Here is a 16,349-nt window from a genome sequence, read left to right on the forward strand (position 1 = left end):
CAAATAAATGGGGAAAAAAGCACCCCAACACTTGTAAAGCAACTTCTCCTGTGTACGGCAATACCACATACGTGGTTATAAACTGCTGTTTGGGCACAGAGTAGGGATCGGAAGGGAAGGAGCGCCATTTGGAGTGCAGATTTTGCTGGATTGGTTTCTGGGCGCTATGTCGCATTTGCAAATTCCCTGTGGGACCAAAACAGTGGATCCCCCCCAGAAGTGACCCCATTTTGGAAACTACACCCCTCAAGGTATTCACCTAGGGGGTGTAGTGTGCATATTAACCACACAGGTGATAGGCAGAAATTGGTGTGCACTCGATGTTGCAGAGTGAAAATAGGATTTTTTTTTCCATAGATATGCCAATATGTGGCGCCCAGCTTGTGCCACTGGAGACACACACCCCAAAAATTGTTAAAAGGGTTCACCCGGGTATGCCGATGCCATATATGTGGAAGGAAACTGCTGTTTGGGCGCACTGTAGGGTTCAGAAGGGAGGTAGCGCCATTTGGAGCGTGGATTTTGCTTCTAGTAGTTTTGTTTGGAGTCTTACTGGTGTTTCCGTTTATAATGTGGGGGTACATGTAAGCCGGCCGAAGTCAGGTGGCATAATGGGGTAAAAAAAAACAAAACAATAAAAGGATCCATAGATGTGTGTTACGCTGTGACACAATCCTTTCTGCACAGACCGGTGTCGCACTAATAAATGGTCCTTCCTTATCCCCCTTTTGGTCCACACTCGGGATCTTTGCAGTTTGAGGAATTTTGCTGGGAAGTGTTGTCCTGGTATAATACGGGCACCCTTCCAGCAGATATGTTTGGGCCCTCCCCTTCCTGGTTCCCTAATTTTAGGGGCCTTGATAATTCGCCACTTGAAACAGAAGAAACGTTCCCCCTCGGGCCGGCACAACTGCATATTTTTATTTCCTGGCTTATTGGAGCCTTAAAGAGGCTCTGTCACCAGATTTTGCAACCCCTATCTGCTATTGCAGCAGATCGGCGCTGCAATGTAGATTACAGTAACGTTTTTATTTTTAAAAAACGAGCATTTTTGGCGAAGTTATGACCATTTTCGTATTTATGCAAATGAGGCTTGCTAAAGTACAACTGGGCGTGTTGAAAAGTAAAAGTACAACTGGGCGTGTATTATGTGCGTACATCGGGGCGTGTTTACTACTTTTACTAGCTGGGCGTTGTGTATAGAAGTGTCATCCACTTCTCTTCACAACGCCCAGCTTCTGGCAGTGCAGCACTGTGACGTCACTCACAGGTCCTGCATCGTGTCGGCACCAGAGGCTACAGATGATTCTGCAGCAGCATCGGCGTTTGCAGGTAAGTCGATGTAGCTACTTACCTGCAAACGCTGATGCTCTCACTCACCGGTCCTCTGGTGCCGACACGATGCAGGACCTGTGAGTGACGTCACAGTGCTGCACTGCCAGAAGCTGGGCGTTCTGAAGAGAAGTGGATGATACTTCTCATCAGAAAGCCCAGCTAGTAAAAGTAGTAAACACGCCCCGATGTACGCACCTAATACACGCCCACTTGTACTTTTACTTTTCAACACGCCCAGTTGTACTTTTGCAAGCCTCATTTGCATAAATACGAAAATGGTCATAACTTGGCCAAAAATGCTCGTTTTTTAAAAATAAAAACGTTACTGTAATCTACATTGCAGCGCCGATCTGCTGCAATAGCAGATCGGGGTTGCACAATGTGGTGACAGAGCCTCTAACTAATTTTATTTTTCCCTAAACGTAGTGGTATGTCGGCTGTTTTTTTTGCGGGACGAGCTGTAGTTTTTATTGGTACCATTTTGGGGTACATGTGACTTTTTGATCACATCCTTTTTTTTTTGGGAGGCAAGGTGACCAAAAAACAGCAATTCTGGCATATTTTTTTAAAATTCTTTTTATACAGCGTTCACCATGCGTTATAAATTACATGTTACCTTTATTCTGCGGGTCAGTCAGATTCCGGTGATACCTAATTGATAGCACTTTTTATGTTTTACAACATTTTTGCACAATAAAATTACTTTTGTAAAGAGAATGGATTTTTTCTGTCGCCAAGTTGTGAGAGAGACAACGGTTCTAATTTTTTCGTGGACGGAGCTGTATGAGGGCTTGTTTTTAGCGAGAGGAGTTATAGTTTTTATAGACACCATTTCTGGGTACATGCGACTTTTTGATCACTTTTTATTTCAATTTTTGGAAGACAAAGTGACCAAAAAATAGCAATTATGTCAGTATTTTTTAGTTTTTTTTTACGGCGTTCACTGTGCGGAATAAATAACATAATATTTTTATAGTTAAGTTCGTTACGGTCGTAGCGATACCAAATATGTATGGATTTATTATTTTTTTCAATAATAAATGACTTGATAAGGCAAAAAGGGCGATTGTGTTGTGTTATTATTTCAAACTTTTATTGTATTACAACTTGTATTTTTACACTTTTCTTTAGTCCCACTAGGGGACTTGAAGGTCCAACTGTTTGTTTGATGTTCTAATACATTGCACTACCTATGTAGTGCAATGTATTAGAACTGTCAGTTGTTCACTGACAGCAAGCCGATCAGGCTCCGCCTCCGCAGATAGGAAGCCATTGTTAGGCATCCTGTTGCCATAGTAACAGTCGCCAGCCTTGCCATCGCATTGCAGGGCTGCCGATTTCATACAAACCTCTTTGATGCAGCGACTGCATTGAATCGCTGCATTGAAGGGGTTAATGGCAGGAATCTGAGCTGTAGGTAACATACAGCGGACACCCACTGCTGATGACGCCGGCTCAGCTTCTGAGCCGGCGCCATCTTGCCGATGGTACCGGAAGCCTCCTGGGCCCCGCCGACGACGGGGCATAGGAGGATTCCCTTACTGGCAGACCGGGAGGTAAGGATTAGCCTTCCGATCGCCTTTGCAGCCACCGGCAACCCAGCGATCACGTTGCTGGGGTGCCGGTGGCTATAAACTCCTCACATGCTGCGATCTCTATTGAACGCAGCATGTGAGGGGTTAATCGGTCGGATCGGAGGCTAGCTCCGGTCCTGGCCGAACCCTCAGGGTGCCAGCTGTAACATACAGATGTCACCCGGCGGTGATGTCGCTGGCTCAGCGCCATCTGTTTCACGTACAATTATGTGGAGTTGCGGGAAAACACCATCTCTCATCACGTAACAGTACGTGAAATGGCGGGAAGGGGTAAAAGCAAAAGTGGAGGTTTAATTTACTTTATTGCAGAAAAGCAATTTGAATCCAATTTTTTCTGTAACCGAAGGTTTAACCAGAGAAACACCGCTCCATATTTATTACCCAGATCCTGCAGTTTTTGAAATATCTCACACGTGGCCCTAGTGTGCTACGTGACTGAAGCACAGGCCTCAGACGCACCTAGTGGATTTTAGGGCCACCCTTTTATTAGAATATATTTCAGGCACCATGTCAGGTTTGAACAGGTCTTGTGGTACCAAAACAAAGGAAACAACCCCAAAAAAGAAACCATTTTGGAAACTACACCCAAAGGAATTTTTTTTTTGCTAAATTGATTGGATTTAAGCTGTGAAAAATCAAAATACATTATATTTTCTTCTCATAAAATTAAGTTAATGCTCAGATTTTTTTTCATTTTCATAAGGAATAATAGGAGAAAGCACACCAACATTTGTAAAGAAATTTCTCCCATGTACGACAATACACCATATGTGGTCATAAACTGCCTTTTCGTCACATGGCAGAACTCAGAAAGGAAGGTGCGCCATTTGGCTTTTGAAGCTAAAATTTTGCTGTATTGGTTTCCGGGTGCAGCAAAGCCCATGAGGTACCAAAGTAGTAGAAACCCCCCCAAAAGTGACTCAATTTGGCAAACTACACTACAAGGAATTAATCTACTGGTATAGTGAGTATTTTGACCCCACAGATTTTTTGCCGAATTCATTTGAATTGGGCTGTGAAATGCTTTCCAATAAAAAAACGTATTTTTCTCTTTTTCCTTGTGGAAATGAAAACATTCTAACATTTGTAATTTCTCCCAAGTATGACAATACCCTATACGTGGATGTAAACAGTGGTTTAGACACATATCAAGGCTTATAAGGGAAAAATAACAATTTTGACTTTTGGATCTCAAATTTCGCTGGAATGGTTTTCGGGTGCCAGGTCACATTTGCAGTGCCCTTGAGGGACCAAAAAACAGAGGAAACCTTCCCCCCCAAAAGTGACTCCATTTGTGAAACTTCACACCTCAAGGAATATATCTAGGGGTGTAGTGAGAATTTAGACCCCAGAGATCAATTGCAGAATCTATTGGATTTATGCAATCAAAATGAAAAAAAAAAAAATATGGCAAATCACTACCGGTAATTCGGTTTACATGAGTCCATCATGACCGCACAACTGGAGGTTGCCCCCTGACCTCTATAGCAACAGGAACACAGTTTAAAAGACCCTTCCCCTCAACCACCCTCCAGTAATTTACCAGTCACTACACGAGACTAAAGTGAAAAAAAATGACTTAACGCCAAATACAATGTTACATCACAAGATTTAACGAATGAGTGGGAATTAGGGTTCCTGTCATGATGGACTGATGGAAACAGAATTACCGGTAGGAAGTAATTCTCAGATTCCATTTCTTCTGATCATGACAGAACTGGAGAATACCAGATTACAACTCTTAGGGAGGGTTGATTGCAGAAAGGACTTTAAGCCCAAAATCCATATCTGCATTGGAGACAATATATAATGTCTATTAAAGGTATGGATATTAGTCCAAGTGGCAGCTCTGCAGATCTGTTCCCAGAGACGCATCCGTTCTTTCTGCCCAGGAGGAGTATACAGCGTTAGTAGAATCTGTTTTAAGTCCTTGAGGAGTATTCTTACCAAAGGCTCTATAGGCTTCTTTAATCCATCTAGCAATAGAGCTCTTTGAAAAAAATGTCCCTTTGTTTTTCGCCTGGAATGGAATGAATACATTTCTATCAATTCCCCAAGGTTCCCAAACCTGTAAGTATTGAAGGATAACTTCTTACATCAAGGGTATGGAATATTTTCTCACAATTTTTAGATGTTGACAAAGAGTTGTTTTTTTCGATGGGCTTCTTTACAGGATAGGGCCTGGAGTTCAGAGACTCTTCTGTAGAAAGTGCTACTATGAAGGCCGCTTTTATAGAAAATATTTTAAAACTAGACTCCCGAATAGGTTCAAAAAGGAATTTTGTAAGACACCGAAGGACTATGTTCAAATCCCTGTTAGGAAAACATTTCCTTAAGCAAGGTCAAATTCTAGAGGCTGCTTTAACCCCTTAACGCTCAGTGACGTACTATTCCGTCATGGAAACCGCCCTGTTCGCGCTCCATGACGGAATAGTACGTCACAGGAGTAACTGCCATTTCGGCCGCCCTCCCGACACATACAGGAGCTGTGACAGCTGCTGTCTCGTTCCGCAGCTGTCACAGCTCCTACAGCGGGGACCGATCGCTGTGTCCCCGCTGATTAACCCCTGAAAAGCAGTGTTCAATAGCGATCCCGGCTTTTTAGGGGTTAAGCTGCCATCGCCGGCCTGCTACACTATAGCGGCCGGCGATGGTGACTATGGCAACCGGACACCAAACAATGGCGTCCGGGCTATGCAATCGACGGAAGCCTAGTGGGTCCTGACAAAGTCTGTCAGTGAGTAGCTGACAGCTCTAATACACTGCACTACGCATGCAGTGCAGTGTATTAAAATAGCGATCAGGGCCTCCTGCCCTCAAGTCCCCTAGTGGGACAAAGTAAAAAAAAAAGGTGTCAAAATAAGAAAAAAGATTTAAAAGTAATAAAAGTAAAAATCCCCCTTTTCCCTGATCAGTCCTTTATTATTAATAAAAATATATAAACAAATAAACTATACATAATTGGTATCGCCGCGTCCGTAACGGCCTGAACTACAAAATTATTTCGTTATTTATCCCGCGCGGTGAACGTCGTAAAAGAAAATAATAAACCGAACCACAATCACAATTGTTTTGTCACTTCACCTCCCAAAAAATTGAATAAAAAGAGATCAAAAAGTCGCATGTACCGAAAAATGGTACTGATTGAAACTACAGTTCGTTACGCAAAAAATAACTCCTCGCACGGCTTTATTGATTGCAAAATAAAAACGTTATGGCGCTTAGAATAAGGTAACACAAAAAGTGAATGATTGTTTACAAAACGTATTTTATTGTGCAAACGCCATAAGACATAAAAAAAAACTATAAACATCTGGTATCGACGTAATCGTATCGCCCCGCAGAATAAAGTGAATATGTCATTTATAGCGCACGGTGCACGCAGTAAAAAAAAAAAAAGAATAAAAAAACAATAGTAGAATTGCTGTTTATTAGTCACCACGCCACCTAAAAATAGAATAAAAACTGATCAAAAAGCCGCATGCACCCCAAGAAAACTACAATGGATTCCTCAAGGGGTCTAGTTTCCAAATTGGGGTCACTTGAGGGGTTGCCACTGTTTTGGCACCACAAGACCTCTTCAAACCGGACATGGTGCCTAATAAAAAAAGAGGCCTCAAAATTCACTAGGTGCTCCTTTGCGTCGGAGGCCGGTGCTTCAGTCCATTACCACACTAGGGCCACATGTGGGATATTTCTCAAAACTGCAGAATCTGGGCAACACATATTAGGTTGCGTTTCTCTGATAAATCCTTCTGTGTTATAAAAAAAATGGTATAAAGAGGATTTTCTGACAAAAAAAAAATAAATGTAAATTTCACCTCTACTTTGCTCTAAATTTCTGTGAAACACCTAAAGGGTTCATAAACTTTCTAAATGCTGTTGTGAATACTTTGAGGGGTCTAGTTTCTAAAATGGTGTATTTGATAGGGGTTTCTAATATATGGGCCCCTCAAAGCAACTTCAGAACTGAACTGGAACCTAAAAAAATAAATAAATGAGGCAATACTTCGCTTCTTACATTATACTGATAATGAGCCGTGCCCACCCCGAGATGACCCCAGTTTTGACCGTTTGTATAAACGGAGACCCCTATTAGACCGTGCCAGTGTCCGGTTTTCCCAAGCATTCACCCCCGAGAAGTGTATTTCTATTGAGGAGTCCCTGGTACATTTTAAAGGGAGGGTTCAATTCCGCGAGTACCTGCCGGTTAAGAGGGCAAGGTATGGCGTGAAGATGTATAAGCTGCGAGAGTGCATCCGGGTATACCTACAGGTTTAGGCTATATGAAGGGAAGGCCATCCCCAAACCAGACTGCATCCTGGACTACAATAGGTACATGGGAGGGATGGACTTGTAAGATCAAATCCTGAAGCCCTACAGCGCCATGCGGTGTGGTATAAGATGATGGCCGGGCACATCATACAGATGGCATTGTACAATGCGTACGTGCTACGTCGATGTGCAGGCCAGACGGGAACTTTCCTGGAATTTCAAGAGGTGATTATCAAGTACCTAATCTTTAGGGACCAAGAAGGGGGGGCACCCAGTACTTCTGGAAGCGGGGCCACATGCATCGTACCAAGGCGGCAACACTTTCCAGGAGAAGTTCCCCAAACTGGCAAGAAGGGAAAAAGTCAAAAGAGGTGCAAAGTCTGCTATAAGAGGGCGATAAGGGATGACACAATATATCAATGTATAACCGAATAACCAGAGCTCTGTATGAAAGTCAGTTTTAAAATTTATCATACATCCCTTGGTTTATAATTTACCCCAATTCTACTTAACCTGATGCACTCCGCACAGCTTATCCCCCATCGTCTTTCCCTTCTGAGCCCTGCTGTGTGTCCAGGCAGCTGATAACAGCCACATGTAGGGTATTGCCATACCCGGGAGAACCCACATTACAGTTTATGGGGTGTAGGTCTCTGGTCAAAATGCTCACTACACCTCTAGATGAATGCCTTAAGGGTGTAGTTATTAAAACTTCTTGCGGGTTTCAACTGTACTGGTACCTCAGGTGCTTCTGCATACATGACTTTGCACTAGAAAATCCCCAGTAGGCCAAATGGTGGTCCTTTCCTTCTGAGCCCTCCCATGGGCCCAAACGGCAGTTTATCTCAACAAATGGGGTATTGCGGCACTCAGAACAAATTGCGCAACAGAATGGGGTATTTTGTTTCTTGTGAAAATAAGAAATTTTCAGCCAAAACTTCATATTATTTGAAAAAAATAATTTTGTTTTTATTCCCAGCCCAATTCAAATAAGTTCTGTGAAGAAACTATGGGGTGTAAATGGTCACATTACCCATAAATGAATTCCTTGAGGGGTGTAGTTTCCAAAATGGGGTCACTTTAGGTGGGTTTCCATTGCTTTGATACCTCTGAGGCTCTGCAAATGCGACATGGCACCCGAAAACCAATCCAGCAAAATCTGGACTCCAAAGAACACATAGCGCTCCTTTCCTTCTGAGCCCTCCCATGGGCCCAAACGGCAGTTTATCACCACAAATGGGGTATTGCCGCACTAAGGACAAATTGGGCAGCAAAATGGGGTATTTTGTTCCCTGTGAAAATAAGAAATTTTGATCACAAATTACATTTTATTGGAAAAAAATGTCATTTTTTTCATTTCACAGCCCAATTCAAATACGTGCTGTGAAAAAACTGTGCGGTCAAAATGGTAACAACCACCATAAATGAATTCCTTGAGGGGTGTAGTTTCCAAAATGTGGTCACTATTGGGGGATTCCTACTGTTTTGGCACCTCAACACCTCTTCAAACCTGGCATGCTGCCTAAAATATATTCTAATAAAAAAAAGAGGCCTCAAAATGCACTAGGTGCTTCTTTGCTTCTAGGGCTTGTGTTTTATTCCACGAGCGCAGTAGGGCCACATGTGGGACATTTTTAAAAACTACAGAATCTGGACAATACATATTTAGTAGTGTTTCTCTGGTAAAACCTTCTGTGTCACAGAAAAAAAAATGAATAACATTGAAATTCAGAAGAAAAATTAAATTTGCACATTTCACCTCCACTTTGCTTTAATTCCTGTGAAATGCCTGAAGGGTTAAAAAACTTTCTAAATGCTGTTTTGAATACTTTGAGGGGTCTAGTTTTTAAAATGGAGTGTTTTATCAGGGTTTCTAATACATAGGCCCCACAAAGCCACTTCAGAACTCAAAAGGTACCTTAAAAAAAAGGCTTTTGAAATTTTCTTAAAAATATGAGAAATTGCTGTTTATGTTCTAAGCCTTGCAACGTCCAAGAAAAATAAAATAATGTTCAAAAAACGATGCCAATCTAAAGTAGACATATGGGAAATGTGAACTACTAACTATTTTGGGTGGTATAACCGTCTGTTTTACAAGCAGATGCATTTCAATTCTGAAAAATGCTATCTTTTATAAATTCTCTAAATTTTGCAATTTTTCACCAATAAACACTGAATATATCGACCAAATTTTACCACGAACATGAAGCCCAATGTGTCACGAGAAAACAATCTCAGAATCGCTTGGGTAGGTTTAAGCATTCCGACGTTATTACCACAAAGTGAAATAAGTCAGATTTGAAAAATGGGCTCTGAGCCTTAAGGCCAAAACTAGGCTGCGTCCTTAAGGGATTAAACCACTAATTTGTTTTCGGCTAGGAGAAAATCAATGTATGAACTAAAGACCGAAATCTGAACCTTAATGGTGTTTAGGCTTGATCTTTTATCTAGGCCCTCGTGTAGAAATTCAAAAATATGAGGGATGTTTGGATCCTTAACCCCCTTAAGGACGCAGCCTAGTTTGCGCCTTAAGGCTCAGAGCCCATTTTTCAAATCTGACATATTTCACTTTATATGGTAATAACTTCAGAATGCTTATACCTAGCCAAGCGATTCAGAGATTATTTTCTTGTGAGACATTGGGCTTTATGTTCGTGGTAAAATTTGGTCCATATATTCTGTGTTTATTTGTGAAAAATGGCAAAATTTAGAAAAAATTAAATTTTTCTAAATTTAAATATATCTGCTAATAAAACAGATGGTTATACCACCCAAAATAGTTACTAGTTCACATTTCCCATAAGTCTACTTTAGATTGGCATAGTTTTTTTTGAACACACTTATTTTTCTTGGACGTTACAAGGCTTAAAACTTTAGTAGGACTGTCATCCAGGTAGGGAATGACCAATACTCCCTGGCACGTAACACCACCGAGAAAATATTGGTGAACACTCGTGGGCTGTAGCTAGGCCACAAACTGGTAATGATTGGGGATTTCTGCAAACCAAAGTAAGTGCGAATGAGACAGACAAATTGGAATGTGGAGATACACATCCTTTATGTCAACAGCTATGGGGAACTTTCCATTCTCTATAGAGGCGATAACCGAACTCAGGGACTCGGACCTGCGGGAGTGACAGACCTGGACGTGAGCATTAAGGCGATTGCGGTCCAAGACTGGTCATGCCAACCCATCCTCCTTTGGCACCACAAAGAGATTGGAGTAGTACTCAACATCTTTGCTCCTGTTCTTCCAGATCAATCACTCCTTGACTGAAAAGAGTCTATTGCCTGAAAAAGGCAGCCGCCTTCAGGAGCTTAAAAAGACTGTCACCACATTATAAGTGCCCTGTCTCCTACATAAGGAGATGGGCGCTGTAATGTAGGTGACAGTAATGCTTCTTATTTAAAAAACCGATCTTTTTTCACAGTTAGAAGCGATTTAAGTTTATGCTAATGAGCTTTCTTAATGCCCAAGTGGGCGTACTTTTACTTTCGACCAAGTGGGCGTTGTACAGAGGAGTGCATGACGCTGACCAATCAGCATCATGCACTCCTCTCCATTCATTTACACTGCACTAGCGATCTAGATATATCGCTATGTGCAGCCTCATACACAAGCCCTAACATTACTACAGTGTCCTGATAATGAATACACATGAAATCCAGCCTGGACGTCATGTGTACTCAGAATCCTGACACTTCTGAATCTTTTATTGTGAGATTCCGGCAAGTGAAACCAAATCTCGTTTAGCTCCGAGATCTCGCGAGATTTCGTATCCGTTGCTGGAATCTCACAAAAAAGATTCAGAAGTGTCAGGATTCTGAGTACACATGACGTCCAGGCTGGATTTCATGTGTATTCATTATCAGGACACTAGTAATGTTAGGGCTTGTGTAGGAGGCTGCACATAGCGATATATCTATATCGCTAGTGCAGTGTAAATGAATGGAGAGGAGTGCATGATGCCGATTGGTCAGCGTCATGCACTCCTCTGTACAACGCCCACTTGGTCGAAAGTAAAAGTACGCCCACTTGGGCATTAAGAAAGCTCATTAGCATAAACCAAAATCGCTCCTAACGTCGTGAAAAAAGATCGTTTTTTTAAATAAAAAGCATTACTGTCACCTACATTACAGCGCCCATCTCCTTATGTAGGAGATAGGGCACTTATAATGTGGTGACAGTCTCTTTTAAGAGATGTGGACTGGATAAAACTATGGGGGGTAGCACTGGCAAATTCTGTCTTGTATGCCATGGATACCACCTGCTGCATCCAAGCATCTGAAAAGTGGAAGAGCCAGAAGCAGTCTGCCCCCCACCCAAATAGACTTCAGTGGGGGTGGACCTTCATGCTGAGCTCTGTGCTTTACTCTTCAGTTCCCAGGAATGTAGAACTAGCAGGGACAACACTTCAGTGTGCCATTCTCTAGTGCAAGGGGACACTCGTGGGGAGCAGATGGAATTATGGTGACTTTAAAAGCTGGTGGGTGACAGAGGAGCGGAATCTTGTCCCACAACGGCGAAGCAAAAAACAGTGTGTGCCCGCCTGTAAGGGGGATAAATAAGGGACTAGGTAACCCCAATTTCCTAACCTAAAAGGAGAGAAAAAAAATAAATAAAAATATTTTGCTAAAAGCAGCAGTGTCTGCCTCCTAGCTACACTAAGCGAACACTGAATGAGCTCGGTCTCTGTAGGTGAGGTATATACTGTAGGAGTGAACACTTTAATACTTCGTGTGAAGCCTACACAACTGCATATACCCACGGTCTGTGTCCCCCCCAATGATACAAAATGAAAAATGCATCTTATTTTACACCCCCACGCCCAACTGTTTAGAATGAGCAATGCTGTGTAGCTGAAGTTAATCCATACTTCTATTAAAAGTGGCTATTTATGCATAACAGGCAAAATGTCATGACTGCCTTATTTAATCCCTTTCATCATCATTGCAAAGTGTCCATCAAAGGGTATCAATATTGACCACGGCATCAGAGAGCTGTGATACTACATAAGACGACTAAGACCACATTAAGATGGCTGCACTACGACCACATTTTAGCTTCCGTATAACAGCTGCAAGACCTGGACCCATGCGGCTCAAATGGATCGAACTGTGAATAATCCTTTATCTTTTCTTATTAATTTCCCCTCAGACGTAACTGGGACTAAGGTGCCTAGGAAGGAGACCTATGTGGAATAGTAATCTTCCTAGCTACAAATGCTTTTGAGGATCTCTGCTGCACTCCAGCAGTCTATGGTATCTCCCATTACATACCTTCCAGGATGTGATATACCTCGTCCTTCATGCCCATGTCTATTGTACTCTCTTCCATGGCGATCTGGATAATTCTGTAAGAAAGATTATTTCAGAACGGAGACAATCTAATGAGTTTTGCAGAATATGGTGTTCAAGATGTTTGAACTCCTTACGCACAATGGGACAGTTCTAATAAGCTGTTTTTTAGACTGTAAAACTTGCTTCAGGAATTTTGAAGCAGATTTTGACCTGCCTGCACTCTTTGCCATGTTTTTTTGTGCCATTTTTCCGCCGCTGGCCATTAAGCAGCATGGGCAAAAGCGCTGAGGGCAAAAATTCTGAAAACAGCTTTCACTACATCTCTGATTGATTTTAATGGGAGGTCAGAGACTGAAGCTTTTATCCTGCAAGCGTTTTTTTCCACTCCCGGGAAAAAACCACCCCCAACTCCCATTGAAATCAATGGGAGGCTATTCTGGCCGTTTTTTTGAGCGTTATCTGCGCCAAAAAAAACTGTGTGAACAGGGCCTTAGATAAGGCATACGATTTATGATAAATTTAGTGCATCTAGCTAGCCACTTTTCTCCTCCTTATACCGCCTTTCATTTGGCCGCAAAACTGGCGCCAGAATCTTTGTGCTTTTAAAAGTCACTCCCCTTCTTTTATAAGGGTCTAGAGATGTAAAACATCTGTTCTAAAATGAAGTGCGTCAAAATGTTCCAAATTGTGGCTTGTTTTTAGACATTCTAAGAGCAGACACATTAGTATACACACATATATATATATATATATATATTTATTATTAGTTTTTTTTTTTACTTAAAATACTCACATTTCTGCCTCCCAAGCCAGACCGCGTGTCATCCCTCCTGCAAGAATAATATGCTTTAAAATCTCAAAATGTAGTAAAATATTTAAAATCAGCATGGGCATGATCAATAGCGAAACAATAAAATCAAATCATATTTGAAGTGTTCTTTACAAACTTTAAAGAGACTGTCACCACATTATAAGTGCCCTATCTCCTACACAATGTGATCGGCGCTGTAATGTAGGTGACAGCAGTGCTTTTCATTTAGAAAAACTATCTATTTTCACCAAGTTAGGAACGGTTTTAGCTTTATACTAAATTACTTTCTTAACTGGTTGCCGACACAGGACGAGTATGCTCGTCCTGAACGGCGAGCACTTCGCGCATTAGGACGAGCATACTCGTCCTGTGTGACAGCCGTCCCTGCCGTCTCTGTGTGTGCGATCGAGAGCGGGGCAACGGCTGTAATACACAGCCACGGCCCCGCTCTGACAGCGGAGAGAAGAGAAACATCTTCTCTCCGCTGTTAACCCTTTGAACGCCGCGATGACAGCTGATCGCGGCGTTCAAGGAGAGGGGACTGCACATTGATCGCGTCACAGAAAATAACTGTGACGCGATCAAAGCCCACAACTCGTATGGCCAGACAGCCCAGGGTCCAGTGAAGGACCCCAGGGCTGTTTGAACATATTTCCTGTTGTTAGGGCATACTGAGGTATGCCCTAACAACTGCCTGTGTACAATCAGTAACAGGCTAATGTACTGGCATATAGATCTATGCCAGTACATTGCAGTTACAAAATCAAAATCAAAATGATAAATCCCTTTATGGGATTAAAAAAAAATGTTAAATGAATGTAAAAAAAAAATAATGGTAAATAAATAAATAAAAAGTAAATAAAATACACAGAAATACACATTTTTTATAATAAATCAACTTTTTAAAATATAAGTCCCAAAACATGAAATAATATAGACATATTTGGTATCGCCACGACCGTAACAACCTGTACTACAAATGTATAACATTATTTATTATGATCGGTGTATGGTGTAAAAAAAATAATTAAAACTGCTGCACAACTGCTTTTTTTCTGCATTTTAACCTAATTAAAAATTCATAGAAATTAAACGATAATGTATTTGTACCAAAAAATGGTACGTACATAAAGTACAACTCGTCCCGCAAAAAACAAAGTCTCATACAACTACGTCGTACAAAAAATAAAAGCGTTATGAGCGTCGGGATGCAAAGAGGGAAATGTAAAAAAAATTGCTCTGTCCTCAAGGCCAAAATTGGCCGTGTCCTTAAGGGGTTAATGCCCAACTAGGCGTTTGTTTGTTTTTTTAAACTAGTTTTATTGAACTCAAAGCTTACACATTAGTATACACAATACATATGAAATGTAATTTTACAAAAAGTAAAAGGAATGAAAATTCCCACAAAGTACAGAATTCCAAGTAGAAATACACCAGTACATATTACATTACATGAGGGGAAAAAAAAAACAAAAAAAAAAAAACACAAGGCCCTCCTCCCCCCGCTGAATGCCCTACAGTAAATTATATAGGAGACTAGAACCCTTTACTTAGCCACATGCCAGAACCCCATCAGCGATAGACCACATGGAATGCAACGAACCGAGAGTCAAAGGTGAGGAAGTCCACAAACCAGATATCTTTTCAAAACTTCCATATACATGGTCTATTTCGATATACAACTTTTTCATAGGGTATGACATTATTAACGAAAAGATTTCCATTGTTTCAAAGAAGGAGGCCTATCCGCCATCCAACGAATAGCAACTTCTTTCCTTGCCAGAAACAAGGACTTTCTCAAAAACATAAGGAGACCAGCAGTCCTCTGGCATAAGTCCCAACAAGCAAACTGCCGGAGTAACCGGAATCGGAGCGGAAACAATCCGATTCAATATTGACACCACCTCCCCCCAAAAGGAACTAATACAGGAACAATCCCACATGAGATGCTTAAAGTTGGCATCCGCGCATGACACCTATGACACGCAGTATGCGACAAACGACCAATCCTGTTAAGCTTGATTGGGGTAAGATAACACTGATGAGTGATATACAATGGAGTCAATCGATTATTAACCGAAGGGGAAACATATATATGTGACTCCAAAGATTCTACCCAATTCTCTTCGGATATAGACTGAACAACCCTCCAAGCTGCTTCAGCCAAAAGCGTTTGAGACTTCACGTTAGCATTCAGCAGGTACGTATACAATGCTGAAAGAATACCCTTGGGTCCCTGTGTTCGCAAAATCCCAATCAAGGGCAAATTTCGACAGAATAGGTCCTCCCCCCGGGAACCTAGAGGCAAGTGCATGCCGAAGTTGCAAATAGCGATAAAAGTGCATCCTATCTATGCCAAACAGTTCCTGCAGTTGTGTAAATGACAGAAGTATCCCATCCCTATATAGGTCATGTAAAGTAAGGACATTGTAGGACTTCCAAACCCCAACACCCTCCAAGTGCTGTAACTGTGAGAACATGGGATTATCCCAAAGAGGGGTCTCCTCAGGTGGATCAACAATCTTATCAAGTTCTTCAGCTATCTTCCATACCCGACATGCCAATTAATGCAGTAGCAATAGTCTCCCCTTAAACAGTAACGGTGGTTCCAGAATCGACCACATATCTCCCGTCTCCACCACCTCCCCAAAAAGGTATTCTGAAAATGGTAAGGACTTCGTTACTGACACCCATGTACCCAGATCTCAATTGCCCCCCCCCCCCCAAAAAAAATACGAAGAAAAATAAGGTAACGTCAAACCCCTCTCCGCTTTGGGACGCTGCAAAGTTGCTAAGGCCAACTTCTTCCTACCCCTACCCCAAATAAAAGGAAGACATCAAAGAGTTCAGAGTGGTAAAAAACTTCTTAGCTACAAGGCCATTAGCATGTTCCAGGGCATATAATCCCTTAGGAAGGACTATCATTTTGATTAGGTTCACTCTACCAGCCACTGACAAAGGTAAGGTACACCACATCTTGAATTTGTCCCAGAACAATTCCTCCAGTGGATATATATTTTTAGAATGTGAGA

The 16,349-nt window shown here is 41.7% G+C and overlaps 1 protein-coding gene across 1 annotated transcript in view; it reads right to left on the minus strand.

Annotated features, from left to right (window-relative positions):
• The window catches only part of SAFB (scaffold attachment factor B), a 163,590-nt gene that overhangs the window by 23,297 nt on the left and 123,944 nt on the right, over positions 1-16,349 (minus strand). The window contains exons 15-16 of the mRNA XM_075863558.1: positions 13,300-13,336; positions 12,486-12,559 (exon numbers count right to left, since the gene is read on the minus strand). Coding sequence (XP_075719673.1) covers positions 12,486-12,559; positions 13,300-13,336 — 111 coding nt within the window. The remainder of the gene's footprint in view (positions 1-12,485; positions 12,560-13,299; positions 13,337-16,349) is intronic.

Source organism: Rhinoderma darwinii, chromosome 1 (assembly GCF_050947455.1).
Source record: "Rhinoderma darwinii isolate aRhiDar2 chromosome 1, aRhiDar2.hap1, whole genome shotgun sequence".
NCBI classification, from domain to species: Eukaryota; Metazoa; Chordata; class Amphibia; order Anura; family Rhinodermatidae; genus Rhinoderma; species Rhinoderma darwinii.